Below are 12,515 nucleotides of genomic sequence, written 5' to 3'. Positions count from 1 at the left end.
CAAATCTAGGGGACCCGTCTGGATTGGGGGCCACTGGCAGGCAGTGATAACACTACCATAACTTTCTACATGAGTAAGAAGCATCAAGTCACTTGTCTGATTGTATGAGGGAAGACCAGTTAAATGTGTACTCTTCAGTACCTCAGAGTGATATGACTTGTAATTGATGGCTGTTGCTATTTTGAAAATACATTAGTAAGTGGTAAAACTACTTGTTGGTTAAGCAGAATTTGGGCAACTTAATTCATTAACTCCTTTAAAACAAGATTGAGCTGTCAGAATCTGGGCCAGATTTGCTTCTGTTTATCCACATATTAAGAATTTCAGCAGAAATTTCTCTGTACATTCCTTAAGTCAGAATATACATGATAGATTTCATTATAAAGGATAATTGATAACTTTTGTCTCTTAAAAAATCCTCTGGAGTACGAAGTCAGAAGACACTAACAGCTATTTACAGGGGAGTGCTAAATGAAAAAAATCAACGACTTAAGTAAATGAATGACTTAGTTTCAAATGAGTCTGCATGTACATTCTAACAGTGGAGATACTTGTGCCTTACTTGGTAAGATTTATGCTTTTTCCTGTGTAGTATTCGTGGAGGGTGTGCCCTCATCCATTCTGGCTTGATGTTTGGCATACAGGAGAGAACATACCACCACCTGTTCATTGCCCCTCTGCTGACTGATGAGTCTTGCTCTTGATTTGTTTTTGGTTTTATATTTCTTTCTGAAGGCTTTGTTCCATCTTCTGATCCCCACTGAACTTGGAAGTCTGCCCTAGCCTTTCAAATACTTTGTGACATAGGAGCTCACATTGCTGAATTTCCTTTGGAAATGGTCAAGCCAAATGGTTTTGATCTCATTACATGTGAAGATCTCTAGCATGCTTTATTCCAGAACTACCTGGTTAAAAAGTCATGGATAAAATGTTCCCTTGCACCCTCCTTTTCTTTGGATCTTGCTTTTTTTTCTGAGATGCTGAGCCCACCTGCTCATGGGGTCTTACTCAACAGAGCCATCAGCACCAGGGTCATGTCATGTGTCACTGCTGTTTAACCCATAGGCCAAGGATGCCACATTCCCTACAGGTTCATTATCTACCATGAATACCCATCACAAGACCCTCAAGGGAAGAATCAGCATCCACAGAGAAACCTTCCCCTCAAAGATAGCATGGGAATTCTTAAGAGAAAATCTGCTATGCATTCCCATGGAATCCTATCCTGGAGTAATAATGTTTTACCCCACCTGTTGACCACCTTGGGCTATTTTGCATAGTTTCTGTCTGGGACTGGCATTGCTAAATTTGGCTTCTCACAATATTCAGTTCATTTTTTCAAATTGGACTGGTAAAGATGGTAGAGAGAGTGTCAAAGCTCTTTTCTTCTGCCATTCTCAGCCTCCAACTTTCACATCAACTGGAATGTGATTGCTATGTTATCTGTCATCTTGAAAGCATATTATACCTGAAGTTTGAGCCTGGTTATGTTGCATAATGGATATGTTAACTGCAGTTAAGTTTGTCTCCCTTCTACTTCTCAACTAATCCTTTCCATTCTTTTATCAGGATCCTTCTCATATTCTTTCTTTGACAAGAGCTAACACTCTTGAATCTGAAAGTTCTAAATCCCTGTAGCCTCTAATCATACAAAGGAATTGTAGGTTCCTAGAAACAGTGCTGCTGCAGCAGCTGCTTTCTTATACTCAAGCAGAAGACTTCGGTTTGGCACCAGATCTTGGCTTCTGCAAGAAGATCTTCTGCAATGAACAGAATCATGTTCTGGATTGTGACTGCATTCAGTATCTTTTCTAGAAGTTTAGGGAGATGGTTCCAGTTTCCTAAACGTTGGGATGCTCACATTGTCTCCAGCCCATGGATGTCTTGTATTTCATTGTTTCCTCTGTCCATGTATGAGCAAACATTTGCCTAGGTTCTGGTACTTACCACAATGCATCTTCACTGCAGAGGGATCTCGTTCCTTTACTCAGTGGAAAGAGTTGTTGGTGAAACTTCCCATTTTTTTCCTTAGATTCTGGGTTAACAGCACCTCTTTTCCACTCAGCCCTTAGAATTTATCATATTTATCAGTTCTTTGTTCCTCAGGGCTTCAGTCTGTCATACAGTGGCACAACAGCCACTGCAGAAAGACTTCTCTTGGAGACCTGTGCCAGTGCACTCTTGGGATGAGATGTTTTCTTCCAATTTAAATGCTACACTTTGGATGCTAATGGTCACTTCTTGAGTCTAGATTTATGCTCATCCTCATCTAGGAAGTTGGCTTGTTTTATGCCTATTGCTCTTTCCAGAGGAGCAGGAAGAGATTCAGTTTTCTGCATTTGATATCCCCATATTCTGTTTTTCTCAAGGATAAGGTTTCTCTGGAAACCCTGGAAATACCTTCCACAGTGATTCTAGAGGCATTTTATCCTGGCATTTTAGAATTTTTCTTAAGGCTTCATGTTTCTAGAAGAGAGGTTCTTACTAAAGACTGTAATGCAAGGGTAGCCACTGTATATAGATCTACTATGAAATGCTGGAAAGGGAACAAGAGAACACTTTCTGACTCTCCTCAGTACCTTTGGTCACAGCCCTCTGCTGTGCAGGCCCCTGGCATTCTTCTTGCATTCCTGCTGTGCTAGTCTTGAAACATCCAGAGCTGAATCCAATCTTTGGTAGGGCGTCAGCATCGTCCTTTGAACAGCAGGATTCTCATCTCCTGCCAGGATACTCCTTGGCAGGTTTGGCTGCTGCAAGTCACCATCTGTCAGAATGTACATGTGGACTCATTTGAAGACAGCAAGCTTTCTTAGCAGGAATCTATGTTCTTCGTGACGTGCAGTCCACATGTACATTCCTATCCCATCTGCTTTTCCCTTCTCTTTAATTCTTTTTCAGATGCAATGCTGTTGAGAGAGACTGAAATGGTGGTAGATGCACTCTCTTGTATGTCACACATGAAGCAGGAAAAGGAGGAGAAGCGAGAGTAGAGGCTCCACAGATACTGCAGAAGGGCAACCTTGCAGTATAACCTGGCAGGACAGAACTGTGCCTGCTGTTAGAATGTACCTGTAGACTACCTGTATCATACATTGGTTACTGGTAAGTATTTTTTCTTTTACTTGATCAGGGTGATAGGATTGTCCTTTGACTTCATGACTGGAGCATCATTTAGGACTGCAGGCTGATCCATTGGTTTTTCCATGTTTGTGAATGCAATGAGGGCTGTACATTTATTAATGCCCACAAACTGTGGTTTCTCCAGTTATTAACACTTCTCTTTGCATCATTGTTTAAGTGTTACATACAGAGTTCTGATGTTTGCTCAAGTTCTTTCCTGTAGTAATAAACTATTTCATCAATTTACTAGTGAATTTTATTTTTTCCTCCTAAATTGCAAAATGTGGGGTTTAGCATGAGTGATAGTTCATACTGTAGATTTTAATTCCAGACATCTAGTTGACACATACAATATCCAGAAACTTTACCAGAATTTGAGTAGCATCTCTTTACTCGGCCACCCAAGGTTATCATTGTATGGTTCCAAACAATTACTAGTAACTCCTAGTTGTTTGATAGGTAATTTTTATGAAACCAAGATAATTTAGAAGTTGATCTATTGGTAGGGTGAATGATGGTCTCACCTGTTCAGACCTAGGATGCTGGCAATTGGAAGACTTCTCTAAGGTTTGAAAATGTACCCACAAATCTATTTTACCAGCAGTCTTTGGTCCATGCAGGCAGCAGAGTTGGCTTTGCCATGTTTATTTTGTATTGACCTGGGTAGATGTATTGATTTTTTTCTTGATCTTGACTCTTAAAATCCCTCAGTCCATTGTGCCTTGGATTCAGCTGCAGCTGATGTGGAGGCTGTGAAGCACTGTAAGAATAAAACATAGCATTTGTGAACTTAATCTCGGAGAGCAGATTGCACAGGCTGTCAGGAAGCTAAAGTGAGCTCTCTTACATGCTGTGTTTTTGCTGTAGCTGATGAATAATTGATACTAAAATCTTTATCTGTCAGTGGCAGAGCACCACGTGTGTCAGCTGCTGGAGCAGACTAACACTGTGATTCTGTGTTCTTCCTCTGTGCAGCCAGCATGTGTGTTGTCAAGGTGGATGGGACTCCTTACCTGTGTAAAGCTGATGAGGTTGGAGAAATATGTGTGAATTCAGGAGCAACTGGGACAGCGTATTTTGGCCTCCTTGGAATCACCAAGAATGTATTTGAGGTTTGGATTTCTTTGTAATTGTTATATTTCTAGTATTTCTTCTTGCAGATAGACTTATTTATTTCTTAAAGGTCCTTGTGTGTGTGTGTGTTTTATTGTTTGGTTTGCTTTGGTTTCTTAGCTAGTTAGAAAAAAAGCCCTGGCCAGGTACACTTAGCTTCATTCACAGGATTATAACGAGACATTCTGTCTCTTACAACCAAAAATACCAAGTGTCATAGACAGTTAGCTGATTTTGTATTCCACAGTCCAGTGCAGTGCATATGTGAGCATTTAAAATTATCTTAGCTCTGAATTAACACAGCAGTCTTATGTGTAGCTACCTGAAGTCATTTCAATCTTTCTGCCCATATTTTTCTTTGCAGTGGTTCCCTATTTCATGTGTTCTGGTAGTAAAGGAATGAAAATCCTTATCAGTCCAGTGAGTGTCTGAATTCTTTGTTCTTGCAGGCCATTCCAGTGACAGCAGCTGGCATGCCTGTATCAGACCAGCCCTTCACAAGAACAGGATTGCTTGGCTTTGTGGGTCCTGTAAGTGTGAACGAGCCCTCAGGGCTCTGCTTTGTCCTGACTCCCAACTCTAAAGTGATGCCCCTGAATTCAGAGGGGCTTTGTGTCAGGGTGCTGACCTCCTATAGATCTCAAAGAGTATTGTTGGCTTGAGTCAGGCATGTATTGCCAGTAGTGAGGAGGTTTTTCTGCTCTGTTCCTAATCCTTCCTTCTTTTCAGGACTATTTGGTGTTTGTGGTAGGAAAATTGGATGGCCTGATGACAGTTAGTGGCCGCAGGCACAACGCAGATGATGTGGTAGCCACTGCCTTGGCAGTTGAACCCATGAAGTTTGTCTATCGAGGAAGGTGAGTGTATTAAAAACTTCAACACTGCTGGTTGGACTTTGTTGCTTCTTTTTTAACCCACAGATGGTAATCAAGTGACACAGCATACACAGGAGCAATGCATGTGAACTTTTTCTTGTGTGTTTTGTAGGAAAGTTGGCACTAGGTTGTGAATTTGGTTGTTCCTGCTAACTTGAAAGACAAATATTGACACCCTGCTTCATGCATAATAGATTTTCAATTCCTTTCACACAAATAAAGGCAGATCTTAAAGTCTCTATTCAAAACTTCTTTCAAGGCTTCTCTTAAGACATTCAAAAGAAGCTCATATGCCAGATGAAAAACACTTCTGTCCCCTAAGCCTTCTGGGTGGCTGAGGGAGGAACTGTGCAGCCTCTTCCTAAAGAACAAGCTAGGCTGCTGAAGGGCCCTCAAATACCGGGTGTTGTATCACCAGCCTGAGTGCTCTTGAGTGGTCCATGGCTCAGTGTCCAGATGGAGATCAATGACAAGTCGAGTCTCTTAGGGTTCAGACTGGGACCAGTCCAGGCTGAGCCATTATTAATATTTTATCCTAAAAGAGGCAAGCCTAAAACTAAGGTAATTCCCCAATGGGAGTTAAGTATTTTTCAGTGCAAGCATCTGGTGGTCAGTAAATTGGCATAGTTGGCATAGTTGTCTTCCAGAAGGGACATTGTATGTAGGGGCTAAAGTCTAGTGTGCATAATGGAGTTCTATTCTGTTTGCACAGCCCCTACATGTATGAAACTTGCCTGTCAGACACGTGCTACATGGGTGACTGGAAATCCACCTGAGCCCCAGCAGAAATCAATTACAGCAAGGAACCCATATGTGTTGTAAATTTTTCTGTGATTTTGTGATGATCTGGCATGAATAATGCTTGTGTGTGCAAAACAGTGCCGTGAGAGGTTGCAGCCATTCCCATGTGATGAGAAGCCATGCTGTGTTCACCCCGTGGTGCATCCTGTCATTGTTCTGTGCTGTGTTTTAGGATAGCAGTGTTCTCTGTGCCCGTTCTGCACGATGATCGCATAGTGCTTGTGGCAGAGCAGCGCCCCGACGCCTCAGAGGAGGATAGTTTTCAGTGGATGAGCAGGGTTCTGCAGGTACTCAGTCTGTCCTTTTCTCTTTCCAGGTGAATAAGGTTGATGCATGAAATGAGAATATTAAAGCTTTTTTTTTTTTTTGGTCCATAAGCAAAAACTATATCAGTGTAACCACAGAGAGCTGTGGTAATTTTTTCAAGGTTGAGAATTAACAGAATTTTGTAAAAAGTAAGACTTTGTTTCAGAATGTTTTTTTAACTTCCTACTACTAGGATTCTCAAAGTCCTAAGGGTGATGGGTTTTGTTTTGGGTTAATGCTACATGTCTCTTCTGTTTTCATACTGAGAGTTACCTCTGAAAATATTCACAAGTATACTGCCAAGTATCAGAACACTCCCAAAAGCTTTTTATCACTAACAACTTTATTCTAGATCAGCAATAAGAAATATTAAAAACTTTTCCCCTAATTATTTTAATGTTTTTTCTTGGGGATGAAGGGCAGGAGGAAGGGGAACTGTGATAGATCTGCATTTGCAGATTTTAGAATTAATCAGTTCTCAGGAAGTGAAAATGGAGAGATCAATTATGGAAGACTCTGGTGACAAGTGAAGGGAAGGATCCAGAGAGCAACTTAAAGGAAGTTTGCTCTTAAGAGTAAGGGAGTTGGATAATAATGGTTTTTGTCTAATTTCAGCTCTCTTATCTTTTTGGAGAGTATCTCTGGTATTGGAAGAAAATATTTTTGTTTCTTTTTAGAAGTGTCATAGTTAAAAGAGACACTTAAGATTTAGGCAGCAAAGATGCTTCCCTTCTAAATTTTGTGAGTTTTATGTTCTACTGTGCTTTTGTGATTGTGCCATACATGCTAAATTTGCTGTGCTATAACTTTGGCTTTTGAAAATCTCTGCACTTTTTGCCCACTTTTAAGAGACTTTCCTAATCCCTGATGTGCAGGTGGCATCCCCTTGATAGAGGGCACAAGCAAAGTCCTGGGTCTGCTCCTGCTCCCATTGAAGTCATGGCACAGCTTCTATGAGTTCAGTGAGTGCAGAATTGGACCCTTTATTTGCAAATTGTGGTGCAAGTAAAAATTTTAATGTTATAAATGAATTGAATTCAAATTCTTGCTCTAACTACATCCCAGTTGATAATGTGGAATGTTTTTTTGTTTTTTTAATTTCTGTGAAGGCAATTGATAGCATTCACCAAGTAGGTGTGTACTGCCTTGCCTTGGTGCCAGCCAACACTTTGCCAAAGGCTCCACTCGGAGGAATTCATATTTCAGAAACGAAGCAGCGCTTTTTGGAGGGTGCTCTGCATCCTTGTAATGTCTTGATGTGTCCCCACACCTGTGTTACCAACCTGCCCAAGCCTCGGCAGAAGCAGCCAGGTGAGGAAACCAGAGCATGTGCTAGTTCTGCCAGACCTACAGGCCACTTGCAGGCTGGATTATTGCCTGTTCCTTTGGTTGTTTTTCCTCATTTTGCACTGCTCTTTTCACAATGCAGATGTTGGTCCTGCGTCAATGATTGTAGGAAACCTCGTAGCTGGCAAGAGGATTGCACAAGCCTCGGGGAGAGATGTTAGCCAGCTGGAGGACAATGACCAGGCAAGAAAGGTGACGCTGGGGTCCTGGTGTTATTAAATATTTGAATTAGCTTATTCAGAATGAAAGAAGACCAGATCTGATACTCTGCTGGAAACAAACCTGAGGCACTTTGAGTGAATTTGAGCGTTTCATTTTTCTTCCCTTTCAGTTCCTGTATTTAGCAGATGTTCTTCAGTGGCGAGCTCAGACAACTCCAGATCATCCACTCTTCCTTCTGCTGAATTCCAAGGTAAGATGCACTTTAGATCATACTTGGAGATCAAGACCAAAACAAAAGATTATTTAGATTCTAAGAAAATTCCTTCTAGGAGTTTTTCCCTGAAATGCTGCAGATTATTTTAATGAAGCAGACAAAATTTGCTAGTTAGTAAGCAGCATACATTTTTTCACGTCTGGAATTTTGCATCATTTGTTTTATTCCTCATCTGGAATTTCAGGATGCATTCTCCCTAGCTTAAAACATTTCCGTAATTGCATTTCCTGCAGGGACACAACTTTTGTCATATTAATGGAAGCCATGATTTGGTCTTCATTCCTGAGCACAAGGGTTAACTGTAAGTCAGAAATTGAGGATTTCCTGATTAGAAGATCTAGAGCCTAAGTAGAGAGCCCTTGGGACAGCTTTGGAGTCAAATTTTCCAGGAAAACTGTCACACCCTGCAGGGGATACTGGTGCCTTGCCCTGGGCTAGGTTTTGCCCTCAAAAAGAATGGCACATAGAGTGACAGTAACAGCCCAGGGACACATTGGATCTGCCCTGTACTGCAGAAAGCAGTCTTCCAGAAAGTCTAGCAGCAGTCTTTGGAAAGTGAAGGATTTGTATGTCTCATTCAGAAGGGCAAAAGAGTTTAGGACATTGTTCAAACTCTCTAACTTTTCTTTTGAGACTGTGCTTTAGCAAAAGAAATTGTTGCAACGTTGTTATTGTTAAATTAGTTTATTCTCTGAGTAAAGAAGATTTTGAGGGAAGTTTTCTAGTGTGAAGCAATCCTTTCCCAAGTCATTTTGGTCAGGCAAGTTTTACCCTTGGTATGGAGACTCTGCAAAAGGAAACACAAAACTTGAGCACAAAGAAACTTAACTACCTCTTAGCAAGCACCTGTCTTAAATAGCTGGGGATTAATGTGCTATATGTTGGTGTGTTCACATATCTCCAGGAGAAACCCTTTTGGTTTACACCTTTTCTTATTAATATCCAAGGCACTGAGCTGCTGCTGTTCCTTTCAAGGTTTCTGCTGTCCCTTGTCTCCTGTGCAGGGTACTGTAGCCAGCACTGCCTCGTGCATCCAGCTGCACAAGAGGGCAGAGAGAGTGGCAGTGGCACTGCTGGAGAAGGGACGGCTGAACGTTGGTGACCACGTGGCCCTGGTTTACCCTCCAGGTACAGCAACACAGACAGCAAAACCCAGAGTCATGCTGCACAAGGAAAGAAGTTCTGTCCATTAATTGGATTGGAATAATTTTTGCTAGCTGTTAAATGCAAAACATCTTAAATTGGGTGTGGATTTCAAGAGGCACTTGTGACAAATCTTTGCGTCTTAATACCGTAAATCAATGTGTATTTTGATTTTGGTCAAAGAGTTCAGCCTGTTGATCTGATAAAAATGGCTTTAATTTCACAAATGTCCTTTCCAGGAGTAGATTTGATAGCAACTTTCTATGGCTGTTTGTATGCTGGCTGTGTTCCCATCACTGTGCGCCCACCTCATCCACAGAACCTTGCTACCACTCTGCCCACTGTCAAAATGATTGTAGAGGTAGGTATGAAACATTCCTGTCCTCGTGCTTTTGGGGAGTGGTGAATGGTTGATGCAGCCTGATGAATTGCTTTGCCATGGTCAGTGTAAAATAAGCTAGAAAATAAATATTCAGTGTGCTGTGGGTGAGTCAGTAATGACTTCTTCTTTAAATTTATTTTAAATGGTCTTTTCTTATCGTGATTTATTTTGCTTTGTTTCCTATTATTTTCTTCATCTCTTCATCTCACTGGTTATGTCATCTGGATGCATAGGACATGACTTTGAGCATGCACTGCCTGGTTTTATCAATGCTCTTAATGCTTTGCCTTTTGCAGGTCAGTAAGTCTGCATGTATATTGACCACCCAAGCTATAATGAAACTGCTCAGATCCAAGGAGGCTGCAGCAGCTGTAGATATTAAAACGTGGCCCACTATTTTGGATACAGGTACGGTAGTCAAAATGGAAATAGTGTGAAGAGTGATATATTTATATTTATTTTGCTGCACCACAGCTACTTGATTGAGTGGATGTGTTGTGCGTTGCACTACAGTAGCTGTACAGAAACTATAGGGAGGATCTGATGATAATGCTGCAAAGATATATTTTTTGTCCTGTGCCTATTTCCCAAAATAATATGGTACTCTCCTCTATTCACTTATTTTAAATAGATGATATGCCTAAAAAGAAGCTGGCTAATGTTTTCAGACCTACGTCTCCAGATATGTTGGCATACTTGGACTTCAGTGTGTCTACTACTGGAATATTAGCAGGAGTAAAGGTACAGTAACAAGAGATAATAATGTTTTATTCCTTTACTTTTATGAAGAAATATGTAAAACCGTGTTTCTAGAAAGTGGCCCCTGAGAGGTCCTGCTTTGCTCTTGCAGATGTCACACGCAGCTACAAGTGCCTTATGTCGCTCGATAAAGCTCCAGTGTGAGCTGTACCCATCCCGACAGATTGCCATCTGCCTGGACCCCTACTGTGGCTTGGGCTTTGCACTCTGGTGCTTGTGCAGGTAAGGCTCTGGAGCTCTGGGTCTCCTCATGTGTGCCTAGCCTTCTCTAGAAGCCCAGGGAATGGAATGGGTGGAACTTGTTGGAATCCTGAAGCCTGGGAGTTTTGAACTTTCTGTGCTTTCTGACACCGACCCCCAAAAAAACTCTGCTTTTGACTTGAGGCCTTGGAGAAGGCTTTCAAAACTGAGTGATAGGGTTAGAATCACTGGTGTGTAGTTTGAATGGAAGAGTGTAATTTCACATGGTGAAGGTTTTAGAATTTGGGGTTTTAGAATATAGTAATAGGTATGGGACAAGATGGGCGTTGTCTCTTTCTTCCTTCTTGTTCCTCCTTCTTCATGATTTCAGGTAGTAGTTTTTGTTGGCTAGAAAGTACCACAGTGCAGGTCACAGGTGTTTGGTTATTGGGTCAAAAGTATAAATAATATAGATGTTAGTTTTTAATTGGATAGTTAGCCTTTAAAAGACCTTGTAACCAGCTAGATACATCTCCATTTTCTCACTTTTGGCTTGTTAGCTAGAAGTGCTGAAGAACTCTCTGTACTATAGATAAGATTTAATAAACAACCAAGTCCAAACAAGAAAATCTGTCTCTCGAGTTTCAATCCTGACTCTGAGTGAAGGCAGAGGAAAAAAAGAAGATAGTCAGTAATATGTGGTGTCACTAATAGAAACTGCCAAAGAAACTCAAATTAACCTTTTTATCAGTAGTTCAGAAAACACCTTTTGTGGTAAAAAAATCCGTGTAAGTCAGTTAGTTAATTGAGTAACTTCAGATTTGCAAGTGGATTGGATTGGATACCAAATTCAAGGAAGGAAATAAAAGGGCTCCACTGTCTGTTTCGCATTGATTTAGTAAATCCTTTTAAAGTCTTTTGAGATTAAACCATATGTTTTGACAAGACCTTTAAGGTGTTCACAGCAAGATTGGTATGCAGTAAGACAAACTGCTAAAGTAAGCACTTAAATGTTTCTTGAAATGAGTGAGTCTTGGCTTGATTCAGCCAGATACCTACTCCAATGCAACACATCTCACAAAGCTGCAAGGGTTTTTTTTGCCTTTTAAAACTTTTTTGCCTTTTAAAATGTCATATGCATTAATGAGTAGAATTTCCATGTTCCTATTTCTTCCTCTCCCCAGTATATATTCAGGTCACCAGTCCATCCTGGTGCCTCCTCTGGAGCTGGAGAGCAATGTGTCCCTGTGGCTGTCTGCTGTCAGCCAGTACAAAGTGCGTGTCACCTTCTGCTCCTACTCTGTGATGGAGATATGCACCAAAGGCCTTGGGACACAGACTGATGTTCTCCGGGTGAGTGGGCTTCATTTTTCCACATACTGACATCAACATACATGTATCTTTCTAAAAACTTCATTTTGGCTTGGAGAAGGTAAGGTTTTAAGTGTTCCTGTGAGAGCCTTCCACAATTATGACTTGATTTTTGGGGAGTGTTGAGACTGCTGGAAGATTCAGCTTCCATGTTTCTGGTGGAGGGAAAAAAAAAGAAGTCTTATATTTTCAGTTTTAGTTACTTGTGCAACCTCTGTGCTGCTGGATGTTTTTGAGATTTTAGGCAAAATACACAGCAAGCCTATCAATTTGTTTGTGTCTGAGATAAGGAAAAAACCCAACACTAAACAAAAGAATCCCAGACAAAACACACACCAACAGAAGGAAAAATCCCAAAGCCCCACCAAACACAAAAAGCCTCACCCAAAACAGCCAAAAGAAAAAGGCCCCCAAAACTCAGCAAGTCTCACTTAGTTTCAGATATCACTTGATACCAAAAGTGTTGAGTTCTAAAATGGATATATAATTTTCCCCAGTCCTGGAAGTGTTCCAGGCCAGCTTGGATGGGGCTTGGAGCAGCCTGATCTAGAGGAAGGTGTCCCTGCCCATGCATAGGGTTTGAAATAAGATGAGCTTTAAAGTCCTTTCCTTCCCACTCAAACATATGCTGTATGATTCTTTGATTCCTAACAACATCAGTTACACTCTAATACATCTATTT

The 12,515-nt window shown here is 41.0% G+C and overlaps 1 protein-coding gene across 8 annotated transcripts in view; it reads left to right on the top strand.

Moving 5' to 3' along the window:
• Positions 1 to 12,515, top strand: part of DIP2A (DIP2 acetate--CoA ligase A) — a 73,947-nt gene that overhangs the window by 52,342 nt on the left and 9,090 nt on the right. For 5 of the 8 annotated variants that reach the window (XR_015804754.1, XM_088167726.1, XM_014891712.2 and 2 more), the window contains 13 exons: positions 4,096 to 4,232; positions 4,683 to 4,763; positions 4,963 to 5,090; positions 6,082 to 6,196; positions 7,325 to 7,526; positions 7,645 to 7,754; positions 7,894 to 7,974; positions 9,003 to 9,126; positions 9,381 to 9,502; positions 9,820 to 9,931; positions 10,155 to 10,264; positions 10,374 to 10,504; positions 11,647 to 11,815. Coding sequence is in view for 7 of the 8 variants with exons in the window: in XM_088167726.1 (XP_088023852.1) it covers positions 4,096 to 4,232; positions 4,683 to 4,763; positions 4,963 to 5,090; positions 6,082 to 6,196; positions 7,325 to 7,526; positions 7,645 to 7,754; positions 7,894 to 7,974; positions 9,003 to 9,126; positions 9,381 to 9,502; positions 9,820 to 9,931; positions 10,155 to 10,264; positions 10,374 to 10,504; positions 11,647 to 11,815 (1,622 nt within the window). In the remaining variant the exon portion in view is untranslated. Of the gene's footprint in view, positions 1 to 4,095; positions 4,233 to 4,682; positions 4,764 to 4,962; positions 5,095 to 6,081; positions 6,197 to 7,324; positions 7,527 to 7,644; positions 7,755 to 7,893; positions 7,975 to 9,002; positions 9,127 to 9,380; positions 9,503 to 9,819; positions 9,932 to 10,154; positions 10,265 to 10,373; positions 10,505 to 11,646; positions 11,816 to 12,515 lie in introns of those variants that run through there. The other 3 variants (XM_014891713.2, XM_088167725.1, XM_088167728.1) reach the window with 2 other exon arrangements.

This window comes from Sturnus vulgaris, chromosome 7 (assembly GCF_052056855.1).
Source record: "Sturnus vulgaris isolate bStuVul1 chromosome 7, bStuVul1.hap1, whole genome shotgun sequence".
In the NCBI taxonomy this organism is placed as follows: Eukaryota; Metazoa; Chordata; class Aves; order Passeriformes; family Sturnidae; genus Sturnus; species Sturnus vulgaris.
This window is presented reverse-complemented; position numbering and strand designations above follow the sequence as displayed.